We start from the raw sequence: 27,738 nt of genomic DNA on the forward strand, positions 1-27,738 counted from the left end.
TGTTCGGGACCACCGCGATTTCACCGCAGCGGTCCCGAACAGCCCGACTGAATAGCCAGGCTAGTGCTTACAGGACACCGGGAGGGACCTTACCTGCCTCCTCGGTGTCTTCTCCGTTCAGGGATCTCCTGTATGGCCGGCGCTCTCCTTCCTCGTTATCACGTCGTCGCGTCGGCGTGCGTAACGACGTGATGGCGGCGACGGAGAGCAAGGATGCCCGGCCGGCAGCAGAGACGTTCCGGAGCGACGGCAACAGCAATGGAGCGACATCCAGGGCAGCGGTGACGGGTCCGGAGCGGCGGGGACACTTGAGTATTACCTCCTATGTAGTGGTCTTCAATCTGCGGACCTCCAGATGTTGCAAAACTACAACTCCCAGCATGCCCGGACAGCCAACGGCTGTCTGGGCATGCTGGGAGTTGTAGTTTTGCAACATCTGGAGGTCCACAGGTTGAAGACCACTATTGGGTTCAAAATCTTTATTTTTTTAGATTTTGCACCTATAAATTGGGTGCATCTTATACGCCGGTGCGTCCTATAGGACGAAAAATACGGTAAGTACCGTATATTATATTGAGACACTAGGATAAGTGACCCCATATACTATCAGAGATTTCAGCTATCTCCTAGTCTTCCAAGTGCTCAGCTGTCTTCTTATTTACTAATATTAGAAAGGCACACGTTGTATCTAGTGTCACCGAATTGTTATGTATGGTAAGAAAATGCTATGGAACCTTAAAAGGACTGTCCCAACAGCTTGAGAAAAAAAAAAACAGAGGAGCAGCAAATGGTGTACACCTAAAACCAAACACTATTTCAATCTTTTGATGATCCAGCACAGAAGGTCCCCTACCAGCCTTTGTTATAATGCCGGTGATGACATGCCTCCGCAGCACATGACGCCTTCAGCCAATAGCACCGAGCATTTATGTGCCATACCAGTGGCATCACATTGGGCCAGAAAGTATGGCACGTGATCAGTGAGACCTCTGACTTTCTTTTCTGGGTCACAGTTATTGCTCATTGTCGAACCCTCGGACATCCTCTTTAGACATAATACAAAATAATAAATGTGACTAAATATAGCAACATAAAGTAATAACCTCTACAGTGATCGGCAGCACAGATATAACAAATTTCCAGTAATGAGGGTTATTTGATTAAGAAAGTAAATTAGTATCATTTTTTCCCAGCTGGGATCTTGATAGATGAGTCCCATAATGACTGATTTCCTCCGGGATTCAGGTGCTGTGGTCATCCTAATAATGTGGTTTTTGGGTCCAGCCTTTCATGGCGAGCATCTGTTTTGCAGGAAACAATCTTTCTTCAGACCGGACAAGTCATTTATTATCTCCTGCTCAGAACACTCATTAAGAATTCAAATACTTGTTTGCACCTTAACTCTTTCCAGGCAAAATAAGGAATATGAGTAGTCTACTTGTATTTCATTGAAATGAAAAAATATTCCCTCCTAATGATAAGTTATCAACTAGTGTCAACTAGTTAAAGGGGTTTCGCTAAAAGGGACATTTATCACCTATAAAACCATCATTAAAATCTCTGTTGGAGGTTTGGACCCAACTTTAGCAGATTCCTCAATGGGGTATATACCTTGTCCTTTTAACCCCTTAAGGACTCAGCCCATTTTGGCCTTAAGGACTTAAATTTTTACGTTTTCATTTTTTCCTCCTCGCCTTCTAAAAATCATAACTCTTTTATATTTTCATCCACAGACTAGTATGAGGGCTTGTTTTTTGCGCGACCAGTTGTCCTTTGTAATGACATCACTCATTATATCATAAAATGTATGGCGCAACCAAAAAACACTATTTTTGTGGGGAAATTAAAACGAAAAACGCAATTTTGCTAATTTTGGAAGGTTTTGTTTTCACGCCGTACAATTTATGGTAAAAATGACATGTGTTCTTTATTCTGAGGGTCAATACGATTAAAATGATACCCATTATTATATACTTTTATATTATTGTTGTGCTTAAAAAAAATCACAAACTTTTTAACCAAATTAGTGCGTTTATAATCCCTTTATTTTGATGACCTCTAACTTTTTTATTTTTCCGTATAAGTGGCGGTATGGGGGCTCATTTTTTGCGCCATGATCTGTACTTTTTTTTGATACCACATTTGCATATAAAAAACTTTTAATACATTTTTTATAATTTTTTTTTAATAAAATGTATTAAAAAAGTAGGAATTTTGGACTATTTTTATTTTTTTTCGTTCACGCCGTTCACCCTACGGGATCATTAACATTTTATTTTAATAGTTCGGACATTTACGCACGCGGCGATACCAAATATGTCTATAAAAAATGTTTTTTACGCTTTTTGGGGGTAAAATAGGAAAAAACGGACGTTTTACTTTTTTATTGGGGGAGGGGGATTTTTCACTTTTTTTTTACTTTTACATTTTTTTACATTTTTTTTTACACTTGAATAGTCCCCAAAGGGGACTATTCATAGCAATACCATGATTGCTAATACTGATCTGTTCTATGTATAGGACATAGAACAGATCAGTGTTTTCGGTGATCTTCTGCTCTGGTCTGCTCGATCACAGACCAGAGCAGGAGACGCCGGGAGCAAGAAGCAGGAAGGTGAGGGGACCTCCGTGCGGCGTTATGAATGATCGGATCCCCGCAGCAGCGCTGCGGGCGATCCGATCGTTCATTTAAATCGCGAACTGCCGCAGATGCCGGGATCTGTATTGATCCCGGCACCTGAGGGGTTAATGGCGGACGCCCGCGAGATCGCGGGCGTCGGCCATTGCCGGCGGGTCCCTGGCTGCGATCAGCAGCTGGGATGAGCCGCGCATGACACGGGCATTGCTCCGATGCCCGCGGTTATGCTTAGGACGTAAATGTACGTCCTGGTGCGTTAAGTACCACCTCACCAGGACGTACATTTACGTCCTGCGTCCTTAAGGGGTTAAAGGAATTTTGTAGAAAGCATCAAGACGACAACGCAACAACATACATCCAAGGTCATATTTTAGAAAAAAAAAAAAGTTTTCAAAGCAACTGGTGCCAGAAAGTTATATAGATGTATAAATTACTTCTACACATTTAAAGGGGTACTCTGTCCCTAGACATCTTATTCCCTATCCAAAGGATAGGGCATAAGAAGTCTGATCGCGGGGGTCCTGTCGCTGGGGACCACCGTGATCTCGGCTGTGGTACCCCGCTGTCATCACTGCACAGAGCGAACTTGCGGCCGGAGCACGGTCTGCCCCCTTAATGCAAATCTATGGGACGGGGTGTGACGGCCGCCATGCCCCCTCCCATAGACTTGTATTGAGAGGGCAGAACATGACATCATGAAGGGGGCGGAGCCGTGACATCACGTTGCTCCGGCCCCTGTATCGCCGAGTGATGATGGCTGGGTGCCGCAGCCGAGATCACGGGGGGTCCCCAGCAGCAGGACCCCTGCGATCAGAAATCTTATCCCCTATCCTTTGTATAGGGGATAACATGTCTAGGGGCGGAGTACCCCTTTAAGCCTTTCAGTACTTATCAGCTTTTTTATTATCCAGAGAAAGTTGTATAGTTCTTTTCAGTCTGACCACAGTGCTCTCTTCTGACACCTCAGTCCTTGTCAGGAACTGTTTATTATGGGGATTTTCTCCTGCTCTAGACAGATCCTGATACGGACAAAGGTGACAGCAGAGAATACTCTGGTAAGACTGGAAAGAACTAGACAACTTCCTCTGGATAATACAGCAGCTGATAAGTACTGGAAGGATTAAGATTTTTATATAAAAAGTAATTTACAAATCTATATAACTTTCTGGTACCAGTTGATTGTAATTTTTTTTCCCTTCGGAGTACCCCTTTAACCCTGTTTGCATTAAAAGGCATGAGCTGCAATATCAAACCATAGGCCATGGTCAATGGTGACACTTTTTCTGAAAAAGCTGATTTTTTAATCCTGGGCAATCCCCTTTTGCCATACTTTTTAAAGGAAACATAAGTTTTGACAAAATGCTGTTTTCTTTATTTACCAGTTTTAAACAAATTGAAACAAAGGGGCCAGCCAAAAACAATGCTATACGATACTGATGTTAAACAGGCTTACACATTAACATGTATGGTCAGGGATACATTCGTTAGAGAGTTGGCCAGCAAAACCAGTCAGAGAAAAGCAGACAAGTAGAGCAAAACAAAAGGGAGAGGGTCAATGGCTCTAACAAGGATAGCCGAGCAATATGGCCTCTTTTACATGTGTATCTGAGGCTCCGTTCTGGGCCTCCATCACAGGGTCAGTTCACTGCAGAACAGGATCTACATCTTGTGTCTGTTTATTTAGAAAGCTTTAGATAGAAATAGAAGGCAGAGAGGTTTGTTTCCAGACAGAATGGATAATTCCTAGTCAGTGTAATTGAATGTTAAACGAATAGTCTGTTTTAGGAAACTTGTGTATAGAAATGTGTAGAGTGTATAGAAATGCATAGGATCGTGTAGATGATTTTGTACAAAGTCAGTACCGAACCCTAGGGAAAACGGAGAAAGCTGTGTGAATGTCTAACTAATTGTGGTGGCAGATGTAACATGTTCCTACCCATTATGTTATGTTACATAGAAGATAAAGGGGAAGGTGAGAGTACCATGTAACAGATGTTTACCGTCTGCAGGTTGCTGTCAGACAGGGGGCAAGCTGTTAGGTTTTACTATTTTGCATCAATTATATTCACCTTTTGATGTTAGAATGTAGCACTGTATATTTAATATTTTTGAAATTACTAAAGGGTTGTTCATTCCTTTATATCTTGTTGATGTTATCTGTAGGGGTAGAGATTTCTCAACCCTAAAGGGATTTAATACGACACAACCCCTTTCTATATTCCCTATCAGGGGTGTTTCCTGTGATAGAGGCAGGTCATCAGATTTGGACAGAACAGAAATTCCCTAAAAGATCTGCTTTCATATTGGCAGACATGGCTTGTCCATGAATGAAATGGTTGGCCATTAATTTGAGTCCTAAAGGGGTACTCCGGTGGAAAACTATTTTTTTAAACCAACTGGTGCCAGAAAGTTATACAGATTTGTAAATTACTTCTATTAAAAAATCTTAGTCTTTCCAGTACTTATTAGCTGCTGTATACTACAGAGGAAGTTCTTTAATTTATTTAATTTATTTTATGTCTGACTACAGTGTTCTCTGCTGACACCTCTGTCCATGTCAGGAACTGTCCAGAGCAGGATTGGTTTGCTATGGGGATTTGCTCCTGCTCGGGATAGTTCCAGACACATACGGAAGAGTCAGCAGAGAGCACTTTGGTCAGACAGAAAAGAGATTAAAAAAGAAAAGAACTTCCTCTGAAATATACAGCAGCTGAGAAGTACTAGAAGGATTGTGATTTCTAAATAGAAGTAATTTACAAATCTGTTTAACTTTCTGGCACCAGTTGATTGAGATATTTCAAAGAAACTGTACTAGATTATAGTGGTTGACCAAAGCACTCCTAAGTTCAGAGCAGGCTAGGCTGTTCGCTATAAAAGCCACAAGACATGGAAGTGGACCCAGAAGTGAGAGCACAATGGATGGACAATGTCTTACTTACAGGAAGAGAGGATGCAGTGGGGTTCTTTATCCCCTTAACAACCATGGACCCATATTTACATCCATGGCAGGCTCCATCTGTGAAGCGCGCCCAGAAGCTGAGCACGCTTCGTATCTGCAGGGTCCCAGTTGCTATCAGCATCCGGGACCTGCGGCTAATACCGGACATCGCCGATCGGGCTGATGTCCAGAAGTAAACCTTTAGACACCGCGATTAGCAAGGGTATTGAAGATGAAACATGGCTGGGTCTTTCAGCATGACAATGATCCAAAACACACCGCCCAGGAAACGAAGGAGTGGCTTCGTAAGAAGCATTTCAAGGTCCCGGAGGGACCTAGTCAGTCACCAGATCTCAACCCCATAGAAAACCTTTGGAGGGAGTTGAAAGTCCGTGTTGCCCAGCAACAGCCCCAAAACATTACTGCTCTAGAGGAGATCTGCATGGAGGAATGGGCCAAAATACCAGCAGCAGTGTGTGAAAACCTTGTGAAGACTTACAGAAAACATTTGACCTCTGTCATTGCCAAAAAAGGATATATAACAAAGTATTGAGATGAACTTTTGTTATTGATACTTATTTTCCACCATAATTTATAAATAAATTCTTTAGAAATCAGACAATGTGATTTTATCTATATCTATTCTCATTTTGTCTCTCATATACGGTTTCCATTTTAGGACATCGTCAGTCGTCAGCCATACCTCCGTCCTTCTTTAGGCAAAACAGTGTCCCGTCTCCTCCCTCGGACCAATCTCCATTAGGCGTCAGCCGCAACTCCCTCCTACCTCCTTTGTCATCCTAAAGTCTCTCATCCAAAACTCTGTCATCCCTCAGACGAAAAACCTTCCTGCCATGTAGCAGAGCCGAGTCAGTGTCGGCTCTCTGCTATACGGGCTCTGCTGTACATGCAATTTAATGTCGCCTATGCTATACAGTGCTGTGTAGCATCTGCTCTGCTATGCGTCTGAGGGAGAATTGTCTGAGGCATGACAGCGTTTTGGATGATGGATTTTCGGATGAGGGAGTTGTGGCTGAAGGATGACAGCGATTAATGTGAGGGAGGAGGCAAGACGCCATTTTGCCTGAAGGAGGATGGAGTTGCGGCTGATGACTGACGGCGATTGGTGCGAGGGAGGAGGCGGGATGCTGTTTTGCCTGACGGAGGACGGAGGTACGGCTGACGACTGACGATGTCCTAAAATGGACACCGTACTCATAATTGAGGTATAGCTATAATGAAAATTACAGGCCTCTCTCATCTTTTTAAGTCGGATAACTTGCACAATTGGTGGCTGACTAAATACTTTTTTGCTCCACCGTATAATTACAACATTATCCCTAGAAGACAATTTTCCCTTATTGCAAATTTAAGTGGGAAAAATCCTAATATGCTGTTGGGACATCAATTCTGATAATATCAACTGGCCTGAAATCATGGCAAGTACCATTATGCAGCCCAGTGTCTAAATGTGTGTGGGGGCAAGGGGTTAACATGTGACCATATTGTAGGAGTTACTTCAAACTAGGACTCTCCAGCAATTACTTAACTACTTCTCCTAGCATATGTTGGGGGCCCCTTGTCTACAGTGCTGGGACTTAAAGATGGTTAAGTTCATTCTGCAAAAAAAAAAAACTATACAAAAAAGGAAAGATGAAAGAATTTAAAAGGAATTAGTAACTAACTAGCATAAAAAAACTTTACCTCTTTAGAACCAGAAGTTTTCAGCTTTATGATAGAAAAAAATAAACTGAATAAAAAGGGTTTAGATTGCTTTTCAAGCCTTTGTGATTCAGAATAGCTAAGAAACCATCAGATCCAGTTTCCATGGGGCAGCCATGAGAGTCATTCATTCCGATAAGCCCACAGCTGAATGGGAACTGTCCAAGCATTGAAGGCCTGCTGTCCCAGTTTCAATGTTTATGAATAAATAAGTTGCATTCTGTACTACTGTATGTGCCGAAAACATTCAATTGGATCTTAAAGAAACTTGAGTGTTTTCCTTAAAGGCCATGGACACCTTTGCTCTTATTTTTCGTATTTATTATATGTTTACTGAATGCAAAATGAAGCCTCTTTCTAAATAGTTTTCATTCTAAATCTCATACCATTTTGCTGCTACTCTTTGCTCTCTGAGTGTTAGAAATAGCAGCAGTCCAAAGAGTGTGGTGATTTGGGAGAACATACATAAATTGCAGCTCATATAGGCTGCAGATAGAAAGGAAAGCAGATACAAGGCAGTTTTCAGGTGAGAATCACATGGGCTGTGTACAGGTGTCGAGAGAAAGCAGAGCAACCTTTATTATGACTCCCATATACTGCTCATACAGAAGACCGTATCCTACTCTTCTATTTTTCTATACACACTCTCAAAAGCAACAACAGCATGGAAGACATTATAGAACAGTTTAAGCTGTGTGAGTGCAATCTAATACAATCTTACAGTTGTGTTTCTGCCTCTTCATTCACTCTTACTCCCATCTCACTCCTCTCAATTTCATAGACATGTATTAGCAGTATGTAATCTGATCTCTCTTTGCTTCTAGGCAAACTCTCAAACACAGGATGGAATTAAGCCTTTTTTGTAGTAGTGAATAAATGTTTTTTTTTTTGCAGGAGCAGAGGTTGTACTTTTGATTCATTAATGGTTTGTTCATGATAGTTACTATTTAAAGAAGAACTCTACATTATTTTCTAGTAATAGCATAGGCTTTTACTAATGTTCTTGTATATGTCTTATGCTTTCCTATTTTAACTGACGTGGCAAGGGAATGGTCTGGAAGCTAGCAGCATTGATCTGATTATGTCATCCTGTAGTTCACAGAAAGTAAGCTGGACCAAGACTGATCACTGCTTTGACACGTAAAGCACTGTGATTTTCTGCGGGTCATACTGGTAATCATGTGACCCAGTAACAGTAAGGAAACGTATGAATCCATCTGTGCTGAAATTAAACAAATGGTGCTTAGGACTAGTGATGATGAATGTACATGATATGGGTAAACAAGTAAACTTGGAGTGCTTCTTTAGCCCCTGAGTGACTGAGCCAATGTTAATTTTTGCTTTTTTGTTTTTTCCTTCTCACATGGTAATAGCCACAACTTTTATTTTTCCATCTACAGAGCCTTGTAAGGGCTTGTTTTATGCGGGACCAATTGTACTTTGTAATAATGTCACTCATTTTTTAATGCGGCATCTGCACTGTATTACAACCTGTAATCTGTCAACAGTATGATGTACTATGATACATATGTATTTACAAACATAGTAAACCTTTTTAAATGATGAACTCTGTGTGTAAAAATGTTCATGTTCAAAGGTGGATGGAAAAGAAAAAAAAATTTCTGCATGTTGTATTATATACTATTAATACATTAGACATTGCAGTGCCCCATGACCCAGGCTGTCAGTGTCTTAGCTTGTTTCATTATGTTTTTTTTGTGTGTTTTTTTTCTCTAACAAACAATGTATTTCAGGAAACATTGTTAAATTCTGAGAATTGACGCTGTGGATTATAAGCACTGTAAGGTTCATCATATTGAAGACATAAACGTAATGAAGCGAACAGTAACTTTTTTGTAACATGTCATCTGAGCTCTCCTAACAATTTGTTCTCCTTATAGATAGGCCAGATGAAGTGTGTGGCACTCATTGTTCATTGTGGGAATTCAGGGGTTGAGAATACACAATGTTGACAGGTCTCCAGCAGGGACGGTTAATCGGTAGCTGGGTGTCCCACAGTACAGTTCCATGTAAGTGACATGGAATTAATGTGCTCAAAAGAGAGTCACTGTGATCCTGTTCATCCGGGGAAAGTAAATTATTATAATTGGGTTGGGAGCCAAAAGTGGCGGCTAGGTGTAGTGATGTGGACAAAGAACACAGGACATTACCATACGCTGCTACTCAACACTCATTCCTGATTTTGTTGACATAATGCAAGATGCTTTGCCCTTTCTTTTTCTTTAAACACTGAAGTGACCGCAATTCATTGAGCATGACAACACGAGAATATAGAATTTGGCAGTGAAAAGCGACTATTCGGCTCACATCATCTAACCATTTGCAAATGTACTTTTCCAGTTTATATGGCAGTGATTCATCTCCATTGTTGTCACATATATTGCTTTTGCACCTAGAGCTCTGGCTTTATATTGATCTTTAAACAAAAATTATACAACAGAAGTAAAAAATTGTAGTAATGTTCTGTGATCCATTATCTTCATGCTGGCCCTGTTTTTGAAACTTCTGAAGAACTACATTTTTTTGTTGCAAATATAAGCATAGACATATAAAGAATATACCATGGGCTTAACCAGGGCAGTTTCTAGGTAATTTGGCCCACAGGGCAAATCTATGAAAAAGTGCCCCCCTCCAGAGTAATGCTGAAAACATTAATACTATGATACTATGGAAAAAATCTTAGGTTCCTTACCTCTTCGTTATATATTATGCATATAAATAGTAATATTGCCCCCTTTAGTGTCTTTAAAGTGGGAAGGTAAGTGGGTTGGGGGGAAGCATAGGAGTGTTGGAAAAGAGTAGGAATAGGAAGGTCTCCCCATAAGGTAGGTAGTTTGCCCCAGGAGGTATACAGGACCCCCTGTAGGTAGTTCCAGACCATTATTTAGGTGCATCCAGCAGTTAGTTTCTCCTATAAGGTAGGTTTAAGCCAGCAGAATTTTTTTTCCCATTTGGAGGGTGTCCCCACAGGTTGTTTTTTCAATTAGATACATGCCCCCAACAGGCCTTTTCCCCATTAGATAGGGGCCCCCAGAAGGAATTTTCCCCCATTAGGGAGGTACCCTCAGAACATGGTGTCCCCCATTAGGTAGTTGCCCTCCGCAGATAGTTTACCATATTAGTTAGATGCTCCCAGCAGATATTTACCGTATCAGGTAAGTGCTCTCAGTAAAAAGTTCCCCTGTATAACTGTAGAAGAAGTGGTCATATTTCTTCTGCACCTCCATGTGTGCCCTTCCCCTAACCAGAATCTGGACAGAGTCCTTGGCAGCTGTGCCCCCTTCTAGGTGGAAGAAATAGCCATGGGTGTTACTATAGCCAAAGCAGCTCACTCGGGTCCCAGAATTTGAGAGGGTCTACTCAGTGGTGAGGACATTGTACCTTTTTTGTAGAGAGTAACAAGTTGCTGGCTTTCTACTATCTAGCTCTACTACTTGAGTTCTATATGATATTGTTAGGTGGAGTGGGGCCCATCTCATTCTGTGTTAGGGCCTATGGATTCTAGTTAAGCCCATAAACATTACCACACAGAAATGAATATAATGAATAATAATTAATCATTTTTTGTCTATTAATCATGTGCACTTATCATAACATATGGAATGTTCGCTTTTACAGAAATATGTATTATATATTACATTGCCTTTGTGCAAATATATATATATATATATTATATTACAACAACAGAAGAATGCAGCAGCACACTGCCAGCACAAAGATATAGGTGAAACATGAACATGCAGATAAAACATGGAGAGCTATACAGCTATGGTGTAATAGATGCAAATGTGAAACTATGAAATAGTGAGGCACTTAGCTCGCAAATTTGTCTCCGCCGGCGGTCAAATAGCTTGGACCGTCCCACCGCGATAAGGTGGCCTCATTGGGACGGACCCTACACTGTGAATATGCCTCTGTGTGAACAGTTCAGTAAGCATGGCAGGATCTGGAACATCCAAGACACCTTATATACACACCTGATAGAGGTGGGTGGGGTGCAAGGCCAACATGGAGGTAGCCACTCCCCCGTATGTGCAATACAGACAAAGAATAAGTCAGCCAGCAATATATATTATATTATATATAGGTGCAACAGGTGCGGCACAGCTCACTCGATCGCCCCTCCCGCTCACGGACCGGACTGGACCTCAGTCCATATAGTAGTGGAAAGAAATGGAGTTGTCCAGAGCAGGATGTCAAGCAATACGATATTTATTCAGCGGTAACTGTGGGTGATGACAAGGTACCTTGTCATCACCCACAGTTACCGCTGAATAAATATCGTATTGCTTGACATCCTGCTCTGGACAACTCCATTTCTTTCCTATATTATATATAGTACAAATAGTATATTGCTGGGATATATCATCCCTTTATGATGAATCCTGGGAATGAATGGGTCATGGCACTGATTCAATGCTGTGGCCTTCATTACAGTTTTTTTTCCCAATACAGCCAAGCTCTCGGTCCTTGCTGGTGCAGAAACTCTAGTGACTGTGTCATTCCCTTTAAAGGAACTGCGCTGTGGTTCCCTTGTACAGCAATAGTGTTGCTCGCGAATATTCACAATACGAATTTTATTCGAATATGCGCGAATATAGCACTATATATTCGTAATTACGAATATTCGGGGTTTTTTTGTATTTTTTTTTTTTCACAGTACACATAACAGTGATCATCCCTCTCTGCTTCCAGCTTGTGTGGTGTAATGAAGGCTCTAATACTACTGTGTGAGACTGGTGTGCGAATTTTCGCATACACGAAAATTTGCATATGCTAATTTTCGCATATGCGAATTTTTGCTTGTACAGGTTTTCGTATATGCACTGCTGTGTATAGAAAGACTGTTAGGGGGCTGCAGGGCTGAATCAGAAGGTTGGATTCCCACGGATCATAAAGTGATGGCAAATCTAATAAACAGTGGTGATCAATGATTATGCTTGTTTGCTTCTTTTTTTTCCAATCAGAACATGCTGCAGGGGTTAATTTCATCTTGTTACTAAATAAACATATATTGGTAAGTCTGTTGTAGTTATACATATACAGCTATGTCCTGAGTAGTCCAAGACACATAGCGAAGTCCAGCACAAATTCCATCCTGTGGTATGAGACGCAGGAAGTACCGGTAATATCTAATAATGATGGTCTTATCAAGTAGAATTCCATAAAGGAATAGTAAACTATATGAAGCAAAGCAATATAGAGAGAAGAGCTCAGTACAGGGCCAACAGCAGTTGCATACGTGACAACATAATGTGTTAGACCCTACAGACATCCTTCATATTTCGACATGTTCTCCACAGGTTTTTACTAAATTTCATCTTACTGTTTTTCTCCTGCAGCCTCTTTGTTTTGACCTATCTTCAGTGTCCTGTTTCTTTAGAGAAGCGGTCTGTTGGCTGTGTTTCCAGCCCATACCTCCTCTGTCCTGAATGATCTTCCAAGCTAATTTGACCAGTTAAAGTTTGATCTGGTTTTCTTGAAACTCTTAATAAAGAAAGATTGCAAAGATCTTTTAGCCAGTCATAAATTAACTTAGAATATGCAGAAAATATTCAGAATTGTTGATAGAGACCTATGTAGAAAATGTTTGTAAACCATTATACCATTAATACAATAATAAAAAAAATTATTTAACTGTATACAGTGGTCCTCCTCGTCAATCTTCTGTATCAGTCTTTAGTATGCAATCTCAGACTATGTTCACACATACTAAAATAAAGGAAAGCGCTCCAAAAGTGTGATACCGTAATTGTGTAAATGAAGGATGAACAGTAGTCAGTTTGCTCACCAGCGGTGGTTGTACTAAGCCAGGCACAACAATGGTAAAGGCATATGCAGAGGTAAACTCTCTGATCTAGCAGCCGCTCTTGGGACAAATACAAAAACCACACAATTTCCTCTGAAGGAACCACAGGATCAGGCAGGCACTTGGATCTTGTTTGAAGCAAAAGGATTTATTACCCACAATCTTTTGTTAAAACATGATAGTAATTTTGACGTCTTGGATTTAGTTATTAAAGAAACAATCTCTCTGCAGACTCATAATATATTCCAGAAGTTGATCAACAGAGAATCTTATTGGATTTTTACATTAGATACTCTTTTTCCATGTGGCCTTAATGAATCCATTGAAAATGCTAAATAGCGTCAGATGTTTTTTTTGACAAGTATATATATATATATATATATATATTTGGTATCTTCACAATATAAGAACATATATGTGTGGACAATAGAGATTTTATATATTTTTTTGATGTAGTCTGCATCTTAATATTCTCTTTATGCTTCTTATTGCATTTTATTTTTCATAATTTTTATTGTGTTTTCCTATGTATTGTGTTGTTCTGTCTATGTAAGGGTTAAATGACTGTGTAAATACCTTGCATGTCTGCTGTTCCCAATATGCCTGATGAAGCGGTTCGCCCCGAAACGCGTAAAGCATTGTAATAAATCCTTTTGCTTCAAACAAGATCCAAGTGCCTGCCTGATCCTGTGGTTCTTTCGGAGGAAATTGTGTGTATGCTCACACATACTATTTTGCTCCAATAGTGGAACCAACACAGAGAAAAACTATATTAGAAAGATGTGTACCTTTGTGTTTATTCCACTCCTGATTTTAGTTAAAGTGCTGACCAAAATTCTAGAAAAATGGAAAATAAAATAGCAAAAAAAAAAATTGTACAAGTATACTCCACTCCCTAGATGAAGTAGGATGTGTGAAATTTCTTGTTACATGTCTTTTTTCTCACTTTGTGCATCCTTTTAAAAATGTATGCAAATTATTATGTTGCATGGGCAATTTTTTGTCACTAGACATAGAAATCCGTGCCAGAAAAACAGTTAAAATAAAAGGAACTATTGATCCAATTTTCACACAAATGATAAATCTTCCCCTATGTGTGAATAAAAAAATGTTATGTAAATTAAAAGGTCAATATATCCTTGTTGACTATTGACCAATGCACTGAACACCTTTAAATTGGTCAATAGTCAAGAAGGATATTTTACTGTATGTAGCCTATTTGTGATCTGCAGGTTCATAAAATATCCTTCTTGACTATTAACCAATGTAAAGGTGTTCAGTGCATTGGTCAATAGTCAACAAGGATATATTGACCTTAATTTACATAAATTGTTATTTTTTATATGTATCCTTTAAAAATCTAAAATATAATTTTACAACTTAAAAAGAGGGTTACACACAGTGCATCCACAGTGTATTTGACACTGCGGATGCGCTGCCAGCAGTCACAGGGCGACTGCAGAGCGAGCTCCCTGCTGCGGCGGGGTAGCCCTATGTGTCCGCTCGTGACTGCCGACAGGAAATCCTCTGCTATGAGCACACATAGAGCTACAGGGAGCAGGAAGTTCGCTCTGTGACTGCTGGTAAAGCATGTGTGGTATCAAAAGAGCTGCAGATGGGCTGTATGTGACCCTACCCTAAAGAAAAAAAACAAGAAATGACAAGCCACAACAAAAGTGCACTTTCACAATAAACAACCTTTTTTGAATATACCGACATGCAAAATATGATTCCTAGTACAGCCTGTTTTTATAGAAATGTGACCCCTTCTGAGTCCACCATAATTGTTTTGTTCTCAGAATTCCTGGTAGCAGGCGTATGTGTTTCCTTATACATTAAGTCAAATTGTAAAAAATGCTGTAATGAAAAAAAGACCAAAAAAAACAAAACATTACAGTTCTGATTGACACAAGTTTAATCAGTTTACAAATGTTACAAATAGGAAAAAGTACATAATGTATAATAAACAACTCTGTACTGAACAAACAATAAAGCGTAGCTACGTAAAGTATTAAAATAAAGAGAATGACCATAGCAAAAGGAGACAACAAGCTATTCAGATCTTGGCTGTCCTTGGTACCTTGTATATTTACGTCCTACTCTACTGAGTACATTAAATCTTGATCAATTATATTTGTTACTTTATAGATTTTGACATAAGCCACATTTAGGGCAGCGCAGTGACTCAGTGTTACCTTGCAGCGCTGGGCTCATAGGTTCAAATCAACATCAACAAGTTTGTTTCTTCCCATACTCCAAATCATACTGATAGGTGAAGTTAGATTGTAAGCCCCAATGGGGACAGTGGCCAAGTTGAGTGTACTGCGCTCCAGAATCTGTGTGCGCTATATAAATAAAGAATTGTTATGCTTAAACAAAATTGGGGCCCCGTAGACAGGGTTTCCACTTGTTTTTTGTCTTGCAAATATGTCCCTCAAAAAACCTGTCACCTCCGCCACATAGCAAATAACGCCGTTGTCAGATGTTAGCTGGGAGTCAATAGGAAAATATGAAACACCAAACCCACTTGTCATTTTTTCTTTTATGTTTTTCACTCTTCATTGGTATTTTTTGGCTAAGTGACAGTTTTCTAAAATTGCAGCATAAGCTGAAGTCTTGACTTATTTGGGACTTATATATATATTATTTATAGGAGGAAAAATATGCCAAGAAAATGCAACATGCGTTAAACATTGGCATTTTGTATTTTTCTACCCTCATCACATTTATCTGTGCAGAAAATTTTGAAAGTAGTGAAAAAGATGCCAAATGGTCAAAAAAGGATAGGGGATACGTTTTAGAACACGGGGGGAGGTCTGTCCTCCCCCCCTCCCCCCCCCCGATCTCCCATTCGGGGCCATCGGCTCTTTGCCAAAATATCGCTTTTCGACCACCGCATAACGCCCTCTCAATGCATTTCTATGGCAGAGGCAGTGCAGCACTCCGGCTCTCCCATAGAGATGTATTTAGGGAATGTGTCAGCTGCCGTATCATGCGGTGGTCAGACACGCCCCCTTGCCGCTTACTGCCGGGGCCCTGTACTGGAGATCGCGGGGGGGCCCCAGCGGTTGGACTCCCCTGCGATCTGAAACTGATCCACTATCCTTAGGATAGGGGATACGTTTTCTTATCCCGGAGTACTCCTTTAAAGGTGCACAGGGCTGTAGCCATCGGGACCCGGAAGGAGAATTACTTTTGATGATAAGTGTACCCCTTTAAGAGGTGTTTTGTGACATGAGAAGAACCTACACAATATTAGACAGGTGGTTTTTCTGTAATGGCTGATCGGTGTATGTACAGTGGTCCCTCAACATATGATATTAATTGGTTCCAGGAGAACCATCATATGTTGAAACCATCATATGTCGAGTACATATGTCTATGTAAAAATGGTAATTGGTTCTGGGGCCTCGGAACCATTGTATGTTGAATACATATCTCTATGGGAAACTGCTAATTGGTTCTGGGATGACCATTGTATGGGGAGTGTTTAACAAACCAGGGTGCCTCCAGCTGTTGCACAACTACAACTCCCAGCATGCATGTACAGCCATTGACTGTCTGGGCATGCTGGGAGTTATAGTTTTGCAACAGCTGGAGGCACACTGATAGGGAACCATTGATGTATGGGGTGTATAGTGTGTATATGTATTGTATGTGATGTGTGACATCGCATACAGTACTGTACAGTTCTTTAAATACCTTCAGGGGGGACAGAATGTCCTCCATTACGATCCTGCCAACTACAGCTCTATAGGAAAGGAAGGGGAGGGCAGCCAGCAGCTCATTGGATGCCTGCAGCAAGATGCTGCAGGCTATTGGCTATGGCTGCTCTGGGGGGGCGGGGCTTACACGGAGCTCACAGTGGAAGCCTGCGTGAGTTAGCAGGACAGCATGTGAGTAACAGGAGGCAGAACGGGGCACACGGGGCACATTATACAACTGTCTGTCAGTTGCTGAAGTTGTCAGCGCTGTCAGATAGCTGTTTGTATGATGGCCCCGACACACAGCAGCATCATATGTCGATGCTGCCTTCAACATACGATGGGCTCTGAGAGGCCATCATATGTTTAAATTATCATATGTCGGGGCCATCATAAGTCGGGGGGTCACTGTACTGTATATGCTATAAGAAAAACCTTTTCTTTGTAACTAATGAATAATAAAATACGATAATAAAAAAAATAGTTCATATATATATATATATATATATATATATATATATATACATTACTCTTAGTGTGTGTATATTTGTACATTTATTGTTGCAGCATAACTTCTGATGGCTGGAGTGTTTAGGGATGTCCCAATACCGACAATTTCGGCAGCCCGAGACTAGAACAGCAATGCCCTTGCATATCTATGGGACTTCGCCTATACATCTCTTAATCACGTTACTCTTGGGCCACAGGTATTGCCCTGGAGTTTTAAACATCCTGCCACACTACACTAGCCGAGAAAAAAAAGTATAAGCAATCTGATGGAGTTTGTTTATTTGCTTTAGCCGGGTACACGGAAAATTGTAATCTTTTTATGTCCCTTCAGGTTTATCATGGAAAGACGATTACACTCAGCATATCATCTCAAATGAATTATCAAATATTCGTAAAGTCTACAGCAGACAACCTGATTCTCTTTCTTCTGATGCTTCTAGCAATTCAAGGTAAGAGAGTTGTTATTGAATTCACTCTTTTTTATCCCACATTTATTAAAATAACAGTAACCAGATATAAATTTCCATGGTGTATGGAAAAGGGCGTCAACCAACTCGGTTTGGAAAATATATCCGTTTTTAATTGTCGCACGTGCTGCAGGGGGGTACAATGGGGGCCCTGGCCTCCCTGGGAACCCAGGCCCCTTACTGCATTACTGTACCCCCCCTCGTCTGCATTTAGACATGTAGACATGGTCAAGACAACTTGCTGAAGTTCAAATTCAGCATCAAAATGGGAAGAAAGGGAATTCATCCCCTTAATGACGCGGGATGTATATTTACGTCCTGCACCGGCTCCCGTGATATAACGCGGTGTCACGCAGTGACCCCATGTCATATCGGGTCGGTCCCAGCGGCTAACGGTAGCTGGGACCCGTTGCTAATACCGGACATCACCGATCCCGTTGATGTCCAGTATTAACCCTTTAGATGCAGCGATCAAAGTTGATTGCCGTGTCTAAAGTGAAAGTAAAAGCGTTCCCGGCACCTCAGTCGGGTTGATCGGGACCACCGCGGTTTCATCAATCAGTTATATGGACACGAGGAGGGTCCCTACCTGCCTCCTCGTTGTCCGATCACCGAAAGACTGCTCTGTGCCTGAGATCCAGGCAGGAGCAGTTGAGCGCCAAAAACACTGATCAATGCTGTGCTATGGCATAGCATTGATCAGTGTGGGCAAGCAATGTAATGCATGTTATTGTCCCCTATGGGGGCTATAACATTGCAAAAAAAAAGTGAAAAAAAAGTTAATAAAGATGATTTAACCCCTTCCCTAATAAAAGTTTGAATCACCCCCTTTTCCCATAAAAAAAACTGTGTAAATAAAAATAAATATCAACATATGTTGTATTGTCGCGTGCGTAAATGTTCGAACTATAAAAATATATTGTTAATTAAACTGCACGTTCAATGGAATACATGTAAAAAAAATTCCTTTCTTTTGGTCACTTTTTATACCATAAAAAAATGTATAAAAAGCGATCAAAAAAAAGAAAAAAAAATTCAGATCATGGTGCAAAAAATCAGTCCTCATAAATCCCTGTATGCTGAAAATTTTTAAAGTTATATCGGTCAGAAGAGGACATTTTTAAACATATTAATTTTCATTCATGTAGTTATGATTTATTCCAGAAGTAAGACAAAATCAAACCTGTATAAGTAGGGTATCATTTTAATCGTATGTACAGAATAATGAGAACAGCTAATTTTTTCTGAAAAAAATGCACTACGTAAAAACGGAAGCCCACAAAATTTGCTAAATGGCATTTTTTTTTCCAATTCTGTCACACAGTGATTTTTTTTGTTGGTTTCGCCGTAGATTTTTGGGTAAAATGACTGATGTCATTACAAAGTAGAAAGTAGAATTGGTGGCACAAAAAAAAAAAGCCATCTTATGAGCCTGTAGGTGCAAAATTGAAAGGGTTATGATTTTTAAAAGGTGAGGAGGAAAAAACGAAAGTGCAAAACACAGAAAAACCCTGAGTCCTTGAGGGGTTAAGTGACTTGAATGTGACATGGTTGTTGGTACCAGACGGTCTAAGAAAATATAAAGGAAGATAGAGGCAGTGGTGTGGACGAAATGAGCAGACTGGTGACAGCAAGGAAACAGTACACACAACTCGTCCAACCTTAAAGCAGCAGAAGGCAACACTGGATGCCATTTCTGTCAGCTAAGAACAGGAAGCTAAGGCTACAATTCACACAGGCTAATCAAAATTGATCAATGGAAGACTGGTCTGATGGTTTATGATTTCACAACATGAAATCATGGATCTATCCTGCCTTGTATCATCGGTATGGCTTGTAGTGGTGTATGGTATGGGGAACATTTTCTTGACACCCATTAGTACCAATTGAGGATCATTTAAACGTGACAGCGTACCTGAGTATTGTTGTCCATCCCTTTATGACCGCAGATGACCCATCTTCTGATGGCTACTTCCAGCAGGATAATGCACCTTGACTCAAAGCTCACATCATCTTGTATATGACAATGAGGTCTCAGGACATGAATGGCATGTGCCCCCCTGGAGTTCATGTGACTTTTGACATATTGTCTCATGGTGCATGGAATGCTGGGAAAGGTCAGAGACAACAGTAAAAGATAAAGGATTTCACTACAGCATTTCCCGGTTTGGGTGCTGTGCATGAAGAAGGGACAAAGCAATGCACTGCGGCAATAGAAGCATATTGCCCAGTATTATAACTTGGCATCATGGGCTCAAAGACTGAAGAAAACAAAAATACTAGAATACCCTTTAAAGCATAGATGATAAGTCTTGCAACCAACCAAATATTGCAGTGGGGCATAATGTATTCACAAAAGTCGTGTACTTGATGGAATTAACAATTTGCCGATAAGCATGTGTTTCACCATCTAACCATCTGTACATCCAACAGTAAAGAGTTAACATTTCTAGTGGAGAAGAGATATGCTGGGCACAGCTGAGCCTCAAGGTTAACTTCTGTACACCTATATAAATGGATAAACAAAACAGCTTGAAGAGTGCTATATATTCAGCTATGTCCTATTGTCTATCTGATTTTATTATCAGAAATAATCGACTACTCCGACATCCGCATAGCCCCAAGAACATATCAGAATTTACCATCATATTAGACTGGCCCATATTAGGTTGAAAGGGAATGTGTCACCAAATGTGATTATTATTTTTTTTTAGAGGTTAAACTATTTTTTCAAATTTTTAAAATATTTTTGGAAATATAAAAAAATATTTTACTTGTCACAAAATATGAAAAATGTAATATTAACTTAACAAATAAAATGTGTATTCCAGTCCTCTAGGTTATATTAATTAGAAATAATTAAAAAAAAAATGCACATTTTATTAGATTATATAGTAAAACGATTATTGCAATGGTGAGGCATAGGGCCCTTGCGATTCCCCTAATTGCTCTATTAATAATATACCATATGTAAAAGAATAAAAAATGATATAAAATATATGTATATAAAACCACTAACCACAGTAAATTCAAATGAAAATATATCATAAGTTGCTTCCACCAGAATGAGGCCCTGTTATATATATATATATATATATATATATATATCCTCATAAGGACATTATGGGACTTCTAGTCCCCATACGTGCGCTAGAATAATTCGCATTGCAAAGTTTGTGCTACAGTCAGATGTTGTTAAGGTCGCACTTCTCTGCAATTATAAAATAAATGTATATTCCACAGGACGCCTTGTATTCACTTATGGATATTAGTATGGAATGTCCGCACTACTGTTATAAAATCAATGCAGAATTCACAAAATGTCTCACATTAGAGATGCCCGCATTCTTAAGTTCAGCAGTTATATTATGTAAGTACATTTGCAGCAGTGCAAGAAACAGTTGGTGCACAGAACCTCTCACCTCTTCAAGTGGTGGGCTTCTGGTAACTGTCACTCTGGCAGGAGTAATCAGTCTCTTACCAAGCACAGTTGGCGGATGCTGGTTCATCTCTCTGGCCGATTGTGTGTGCGGGCCCGCACTTCTGCAATGGCAGAGTTCTTAGTAGGTCGGCACTGCAGAGCGGAGATAGCGGTGTAGGATGATCATGGCACCGTCCTCATGGAGAACTGGCATGAGGGCTGTGATTGTAATCGTCTTCTGTCAATCATGGCCCTCGCGCCAGTTCTCCACGAGGATGCTGCCATGATCATCCTACACCACTATCTCTGCTCTGGAGTGCCAAACTAGTAAGAATGCCCCCCACTGCCATTGCAGAAGTGCGGGCCCGCACACACAATCGGCCAGAGAGATGAACCTGCATCTGCCAACTGTGCCTGGTAAGAGACTAACTGATGACTCATGCCAGAGTGATCAGTTACCAGAAGCCCACCAATGGAAGAGGTGAGAGGTGCTGTGCACCCTCTGTTTCTTGCATGGAATTTGCACTTGCTGCAGGGGGTACACGTTAAGAGGGCAAAAGCCAGCATACATAGGGAAGCAGCATGGAATTTGCACTTGCTGCTGTCAGGGAGCGACCAGGGGACAGGGAGAGTGAGCCCTAAACTGACCTTAAAACTGCTCTCCCTGCCTACTTTTCCATCCACCCTAAATGGTGGATCGACAACTGGGTGCTGGTCCCTCCCTGAGCTAAAGTGCAGGGGCCTAAAAACACATACTAATAAACAGTCAGTCACAAAGCAGAAACATAACAGGAACATAGAAATCTATAACAGACTAAGTTCAGAGGACACTATAGACCTATGGTAAAGCACAGAGGAAAACACTAGCTAAGTGTTCATGTACTCTAAGATCAGTGCATGTACAACAATTCCAAAGATCTGAATAAAGAACTAAAAAACAGATAGTTCAAGAGTTCAAAACACCAAACAAGGAAACTGATGAGTCTAAACAGACTCCCGGAACAGACAGGAATATAGCATAATCCTCACAAACCCTCAGAACACCTCCAGTAGACACGGAGTCCCCATGGACAGGTAACGGGGATGCCAAGTTACAACTTAGAAAAACAGATACAACAGGATCTAATTATAGAACACTGTTCACACTGAACACAAGACAGGAAAACAGATGAGTCTAAACAGACTCCAGGAACAAACAGGAATATAGCATAATCCCCCAGGACCTCCGGTAGACACAAAGTCCCCATGGACCGGTTACAGGGATCTATCGCTAAACAGGAATAACCGCAAACCCTATGAACACCTCCAGTAGACACATAGTCCCCATTGACAGGTAATAGGAATATCTAGATCAGAGTCCCCAGTAGACACAGGAATGTCCCCATGGAGCGAAAACACAGAAAACGAATACAAGAGAAAACAGTGTGAACAGATACATAACAGAAAGGATATACAAATCCTAAAACGGACTAAACAAACACAGCTAAAAATCTACTAAGAGCATGCCACATAACCATGGCTAAAACCAGAACATACAAGGTGCATGCTAAGACAGAGATAGTAGATTAAAAGCTCAAATAAAGAGTATTTCACCAAGAGCTCCATAGCAGCATGTCAGGATCTCAGGAAGTCCATATGTAATGATCTCAATCACCAGCCCAGAGGCTAGACTGGGCTGATTTTAAATAGACACAGGAGCTATTGGTTAGAAAGCCAAAGGCTTTAACTATTCCATGACCGGGGAACATAACACTGTTCACACACAAGCAAATCCAATAGCTGTGTGTGAACACATACATGACAGCTGCACTGCAAATAAGGCAACAGCTGCCAAAACAAGTCTACTGACCATGGCTCAAACAGTCACCAAAGCAATACCCGTGGAACTAAGGTTAGCGTTGCTGAAAACCCTTACCCGCCAGATGCCACAACCACCCCATAAATAATGTTCCCATCCAATGTGTCTCACCTGTCGGAAGAAAACCTATGGCAACAGGTTCCCCTCCCCACCAAACCATGTGGATACCTACTATTAAATATCCCTTTACGCTATTTCAACATTAAAGGGGGCAAAAACTAACATGCCGTATGAACAAGTTACATGAGGGGACTGTAACGTAATGATTACTACGAACAAAACCTCAACGATGACAGAACTATGAGAGAAAAACCTCCTAGTGACAAAAAAAAAGGATAAATTACTAATTGAACCATGTGACCGAGCATGCCTTCAGCAACCTGCAGATTATGTACAACTATTGAACCATGACTGTCATGTTCGGAAAAACGTGTCAGAACACATGACTAATAGCAGTGCATTCCACCTAAAAACTGTGACAGGTATAACGGATATACAGCTGCCTATGTGTCATGATGCTATTGCTCTGAAAACCTGTCAGCAACAATAACTGTGCGGTATATACCACCTGAAAACGTGACAGGCATGACAGGTATATTGCCGCCTATGTGTCCTGCAGCCGTGTCAGCAACGATAGCCTAAGTAGTGTACTCCCCTTCGGATGTGGCACTCAAGCTCAGTGCCTATGAGGATGTGCTGCGAATGTATCATGACCAAATGCTTGACAATGTGCACATGCGCCTGAAAATGAAAAGTATGTTTTGCATAATGAAATATGGGGTGTTACTACCCTGTGGTAAGCATGCCCAGGTGAAGGAATGAGATGCATAGATATTGGAAAAACGAAAGCTCATCATAACTCAAGAAAAAATGAAACTGCGCCACCATAAAGAAGCTATAACAGAAGTATATGCACAATCATAACGTTCAGCATAGAAAAACTAAAATGAGGTACTTACCTGAACTGGGACTGGAGAGCGTATAACCAACAATGCTAAGGCAAGACAGTACATGGTAAGAACACCACTAGGCCAAAGCAACGAACAAAGCTAAAGTAACTTATGCATGTGACAACGATAGAAATTACCTATGTAGCACGAAGCGCTGCGGAAAAAATGATAACAAATCCAACCCTGTGTTAATGCGCCAACACCCTAACGGTAAAGTAAGAGGATAGTACCGCCTATAGAACAATAATGCCAGAAATAATGTATGCGTCCAAAGCAAGCATGACAAGATGTGAACAACAAACTGAACAGTGTATACCGCCTAAAACGTGACAGGCCCAACCGCCTATGTGTAGTGCTACCAATGCCCTGAAATCATGGCAGCCACAATCGAGCAGCGCATGCCCCAAATATGTAAATTCGGCATGAGAGGTATGCAACAGTGAATGCGACTATGTCCCTCAGAAGTATCACCCTAGGGACTGTACAGCCTACTCACACTAGACCTTAACCCCCAACCAGGAACAATGAACCATCAACTCGGTCTAAACATACATGAGACATGGACAGTGATGTATGCAACAACCTAAAACGAGGCAAACCTGTGTAGGTGTTGTGAAGTGACGCTCCACACAGAGGCTACAGTAATACCATCCCCCAGTTCACACTTTATTAATAAAAAACATTAAAACTACATTGTCCTAAAACTAAACACATAAATGAAATGTTTTATATTGATAGAACAATTTTATTTATTAAAAGAATAAAATGGTGACACATTCCCTTTAAAATAAAGGTGAAAATCACAAAAACTAGAGGCAACAAATAGAGAAGAATAGCTTTTCATAGCAGTTAGCAGGTACATTGGTGTAAACATTATCGTACCATTTTGCCAATAGCCTGACATACTGTATACCAGCAATGTTCTCCCCTATCATAATGTGAATACAGACTTATGAATGCTGTTTGACTCTGTTGGAGCTTTAAATCTGTTTCAATGCAACCAACTCAACTTGTATAGCTGCTTTTAAAGGGGTACTCCGGCCCTAATACATCTTATCCCCCATCCAAAGGATAAGATGTCTGATCGCGGGACCCCCCAATCTGTCGTTGCGCACCCACCTTTGTGAGCTCTCTGCAGCGCTGGATGATCCGAGTGTGTAGCGTGACGACCACAGGGCCTTCATGCTGCCTCCCATAAACTTGAATTGAGGGGGTGGGGTGTGATGTAAGACGGGGTGAAGTCGCAACGCCACGACACTCTGGCCCCGTGGTCGTCACGCTACACAAAGAGCTCACAAAGGTGGGTGCACAATGACAGATTGCGGGGGTCCCCAGCAGCGGGACCCCCACAATTAGACATCTTATCCCCTATCCTTTTGATAGGGGATAAGATGTATTAGGGCCGGAGTACCCCTTTAATATATTGTTGTTTTTTCTTTTCGTTTTTTATTTGATACAAATATCACAAATGACAAAAATAAACAGACATAAATGAGAATATATATAAAAGAAAAAGGGGTAATGTCCAAAAACAAAGATTTCAGCAAGTTGTAATAGAACAAAAAAATTGGTCCTTGTATCAATTGTACAGGAGAAAGGAACCAGAGATTTCTCAACTATAGAGGCGTCACAGGGTAATGGCTGAAATGAATGGACTTTACCAATTAAAAAATAATTGTATTTTATAATATTGCCTCCTTCTCGCTTCCAGGGTTTCAACAATAAATTCTGAAGGCAGCAGAGATTATGAATCTGAAGCTAATAAGAATTTTGCCAAATCTTTTCATCAGTACCTTCAGTATTTTGGGATACTGCCACGGCCTGTAGCTCCAAGCTTCTACCCAAGGACAAAGAGTGAGAAGCCTCTGATTACGGTAATAACCTTAGAAATTAATAATAACCTCCTTGGTGCTTCTTCATGACAATATGGTGACAATTACTGTCAGTATTATTTAGGAAAATGGGAATTAGGAATGAACTTCTTTAATTATCTGCACCACTTGGGGAAATCGAGTGGGGGGCATTTGTAGTTAGCATAGTATTTTTGAAATTTTGCGTCTAGCATTGAGTTTTGGGGGCATTGTGGCTGGCATGGTATTTGGCTGGCATCTATGGCCGGCATAGTAATTATAATGGACACATAGTATTTTTTGCATCTACAACAAGTATAGTATTTTGGGGTACTTTAGTGGCTGACATTGCATTTGCGAAATCTGTTGGTAGTATAATATTTTGATGGCATTTTTGGGTATTGATGGGTAACCATTTTGGGAGCATTGATGGCATTTATGCTATTATGAGAACATCATGGCTGGCACACAGTGTAAAAGGGTTAAAGGGGTACTCCGCTCCTTGACATCTTATCCCCTATTAAAAGGATAGGGGATAAGATGTCTAATCAGAGGGATCCCACCGCTAGGGATCCCTGCTTCACCCTGCATTCCTTTAGAGCATCGGGTGCAGCTCCAGATGCTCGTGACATCACACCCCGCTCGTGATGTCACAGCCACGCCCCTCAATCCAGGTCTATGGGAGGGGAGCGATGGCCGTCACGCCTCCTGCCGTAGACTTGCATTGAGGGGGTGTGGCCGTGATGTTTTGAGCCCCCGCCCGGCATCGCCAGTCATCTGGCACGGAACCCCGCGATCAGACATCTTATCCCCTATCCTTTGGATAGGGGATAAGATGTCTAGGGGCAGAGTACCCCTTTAAGGCTCTCAGGGACGTCCTCTCAGAAACATTGGAGCCATTAACAAGGCAATGAACTGGAAAGGAAGTATGCATATTGGCCTGCCCATTGATTCTTTGTGGAGAGTTTTTTCTTTCTTTCAGAGGGCCAGGGATTGGTGTCACTCAACAAAATTATGAAAACCTTGAAAGGGAATCTGTGATCAGCATCACACACACTAACCTGCTAACTCAAACTTATAGTGGGAGATTTATCAAAACCTGTTCAGAGGAAAAGTTGCTGAGTTGCCCATAGCAACCAATCAGATCGCTTCTTTCATTTTTCACAGGCCTTTTCAGAAATGAATGAAGCGATCTGATTGGTTGCTATGGGCAACTCAGCAACTTTTCCTCTGGACAGGTTTTGATGAAGGAAGTTCTTTTCTTTTTTAATTTATTTTCTGTCTGACCATAGTGCTCTCTGCTGACACCTCTGGCTGTTTCAGGAACTGCCAAGAGCAGATACAAATCCCCATAGAAAACCTCTCCTGCTCTTGACAGCTCCTGACATGGACAGAGGTGTCAGCAGAGAGCACTGTGGTCAGACAGAAAGGAAATTCAAAAAGAAAAGAACTTCCTCTGGAGTAAACAGCAGCTGATAAGTACTGGAAGGATTAAGATTTTTAAAAAGAAGTAATTTACAAGTATATTTAACTTTCTGGCATCGAGGAACATCAATATGCATATTGAGGGTGTTTACTGTGTAGATCTAGGCCAGACGTCATGGTACAGTCAAGGCTTTGGAAATCCCAGAGTGACTAAGCCACTTAATAATGGAGGAATGGAGCCACACATCAGGAAACGGCAAAGACCCTTGTCATCAGTGTCACCGGACTACAAGCCTATACCAACAGTTTAGTGTGGCTTATGGTGATGACCAATTCCCTTTAATGAATATTTTCTATAATGTTTTATCATTATTTGAGACATCAAGTGTATTTAGTGTAATGTTTTACCATGTAAACTAAAAATA

The 27,738-nt window shown here is 40.9% G+C and overlaps 1 protein-coding gene across 1 annotated transcript in view; it reads left to right on the plus strand.

The window, feature by feature from the left end:
* PTPRN2 (protein tyrosine phosphatase receptor type N2) overlaps nt 1–27,738 on the plus strand; it is a 1,048,643-nt gene that overhangs the window by 339,731 nt on the left and 681,174 nt on the right. Inside the window, exons 4-5 of the mRNA XM_056519562.1 lie at nt 17,674–17,791; nt 25,750–25,912. Coding sequence (XP_056375537.1) covers nt 17,674–17,791; nt 25,750–25,912 — 281 coding nt within the window. The remainder of the gene's footprint in view (nt 1–17,673; nt 17,792–25,749; nt 25,913–27,738) is intronic.

Source organism: Hyla sarda, chromosome 5 (assembly GCF_029499605.1).
Source record: "Hyla sarda isolate aHylSar1 chromosome 5, aHylSar1.hap1, whole genome shotgun sequence".
NCBI classification, from domain to species: Eukaryota; Metazoa; Chordata; class Amphibia; order Anura; family Hylidae; genus Hyla; species Hyla sarda.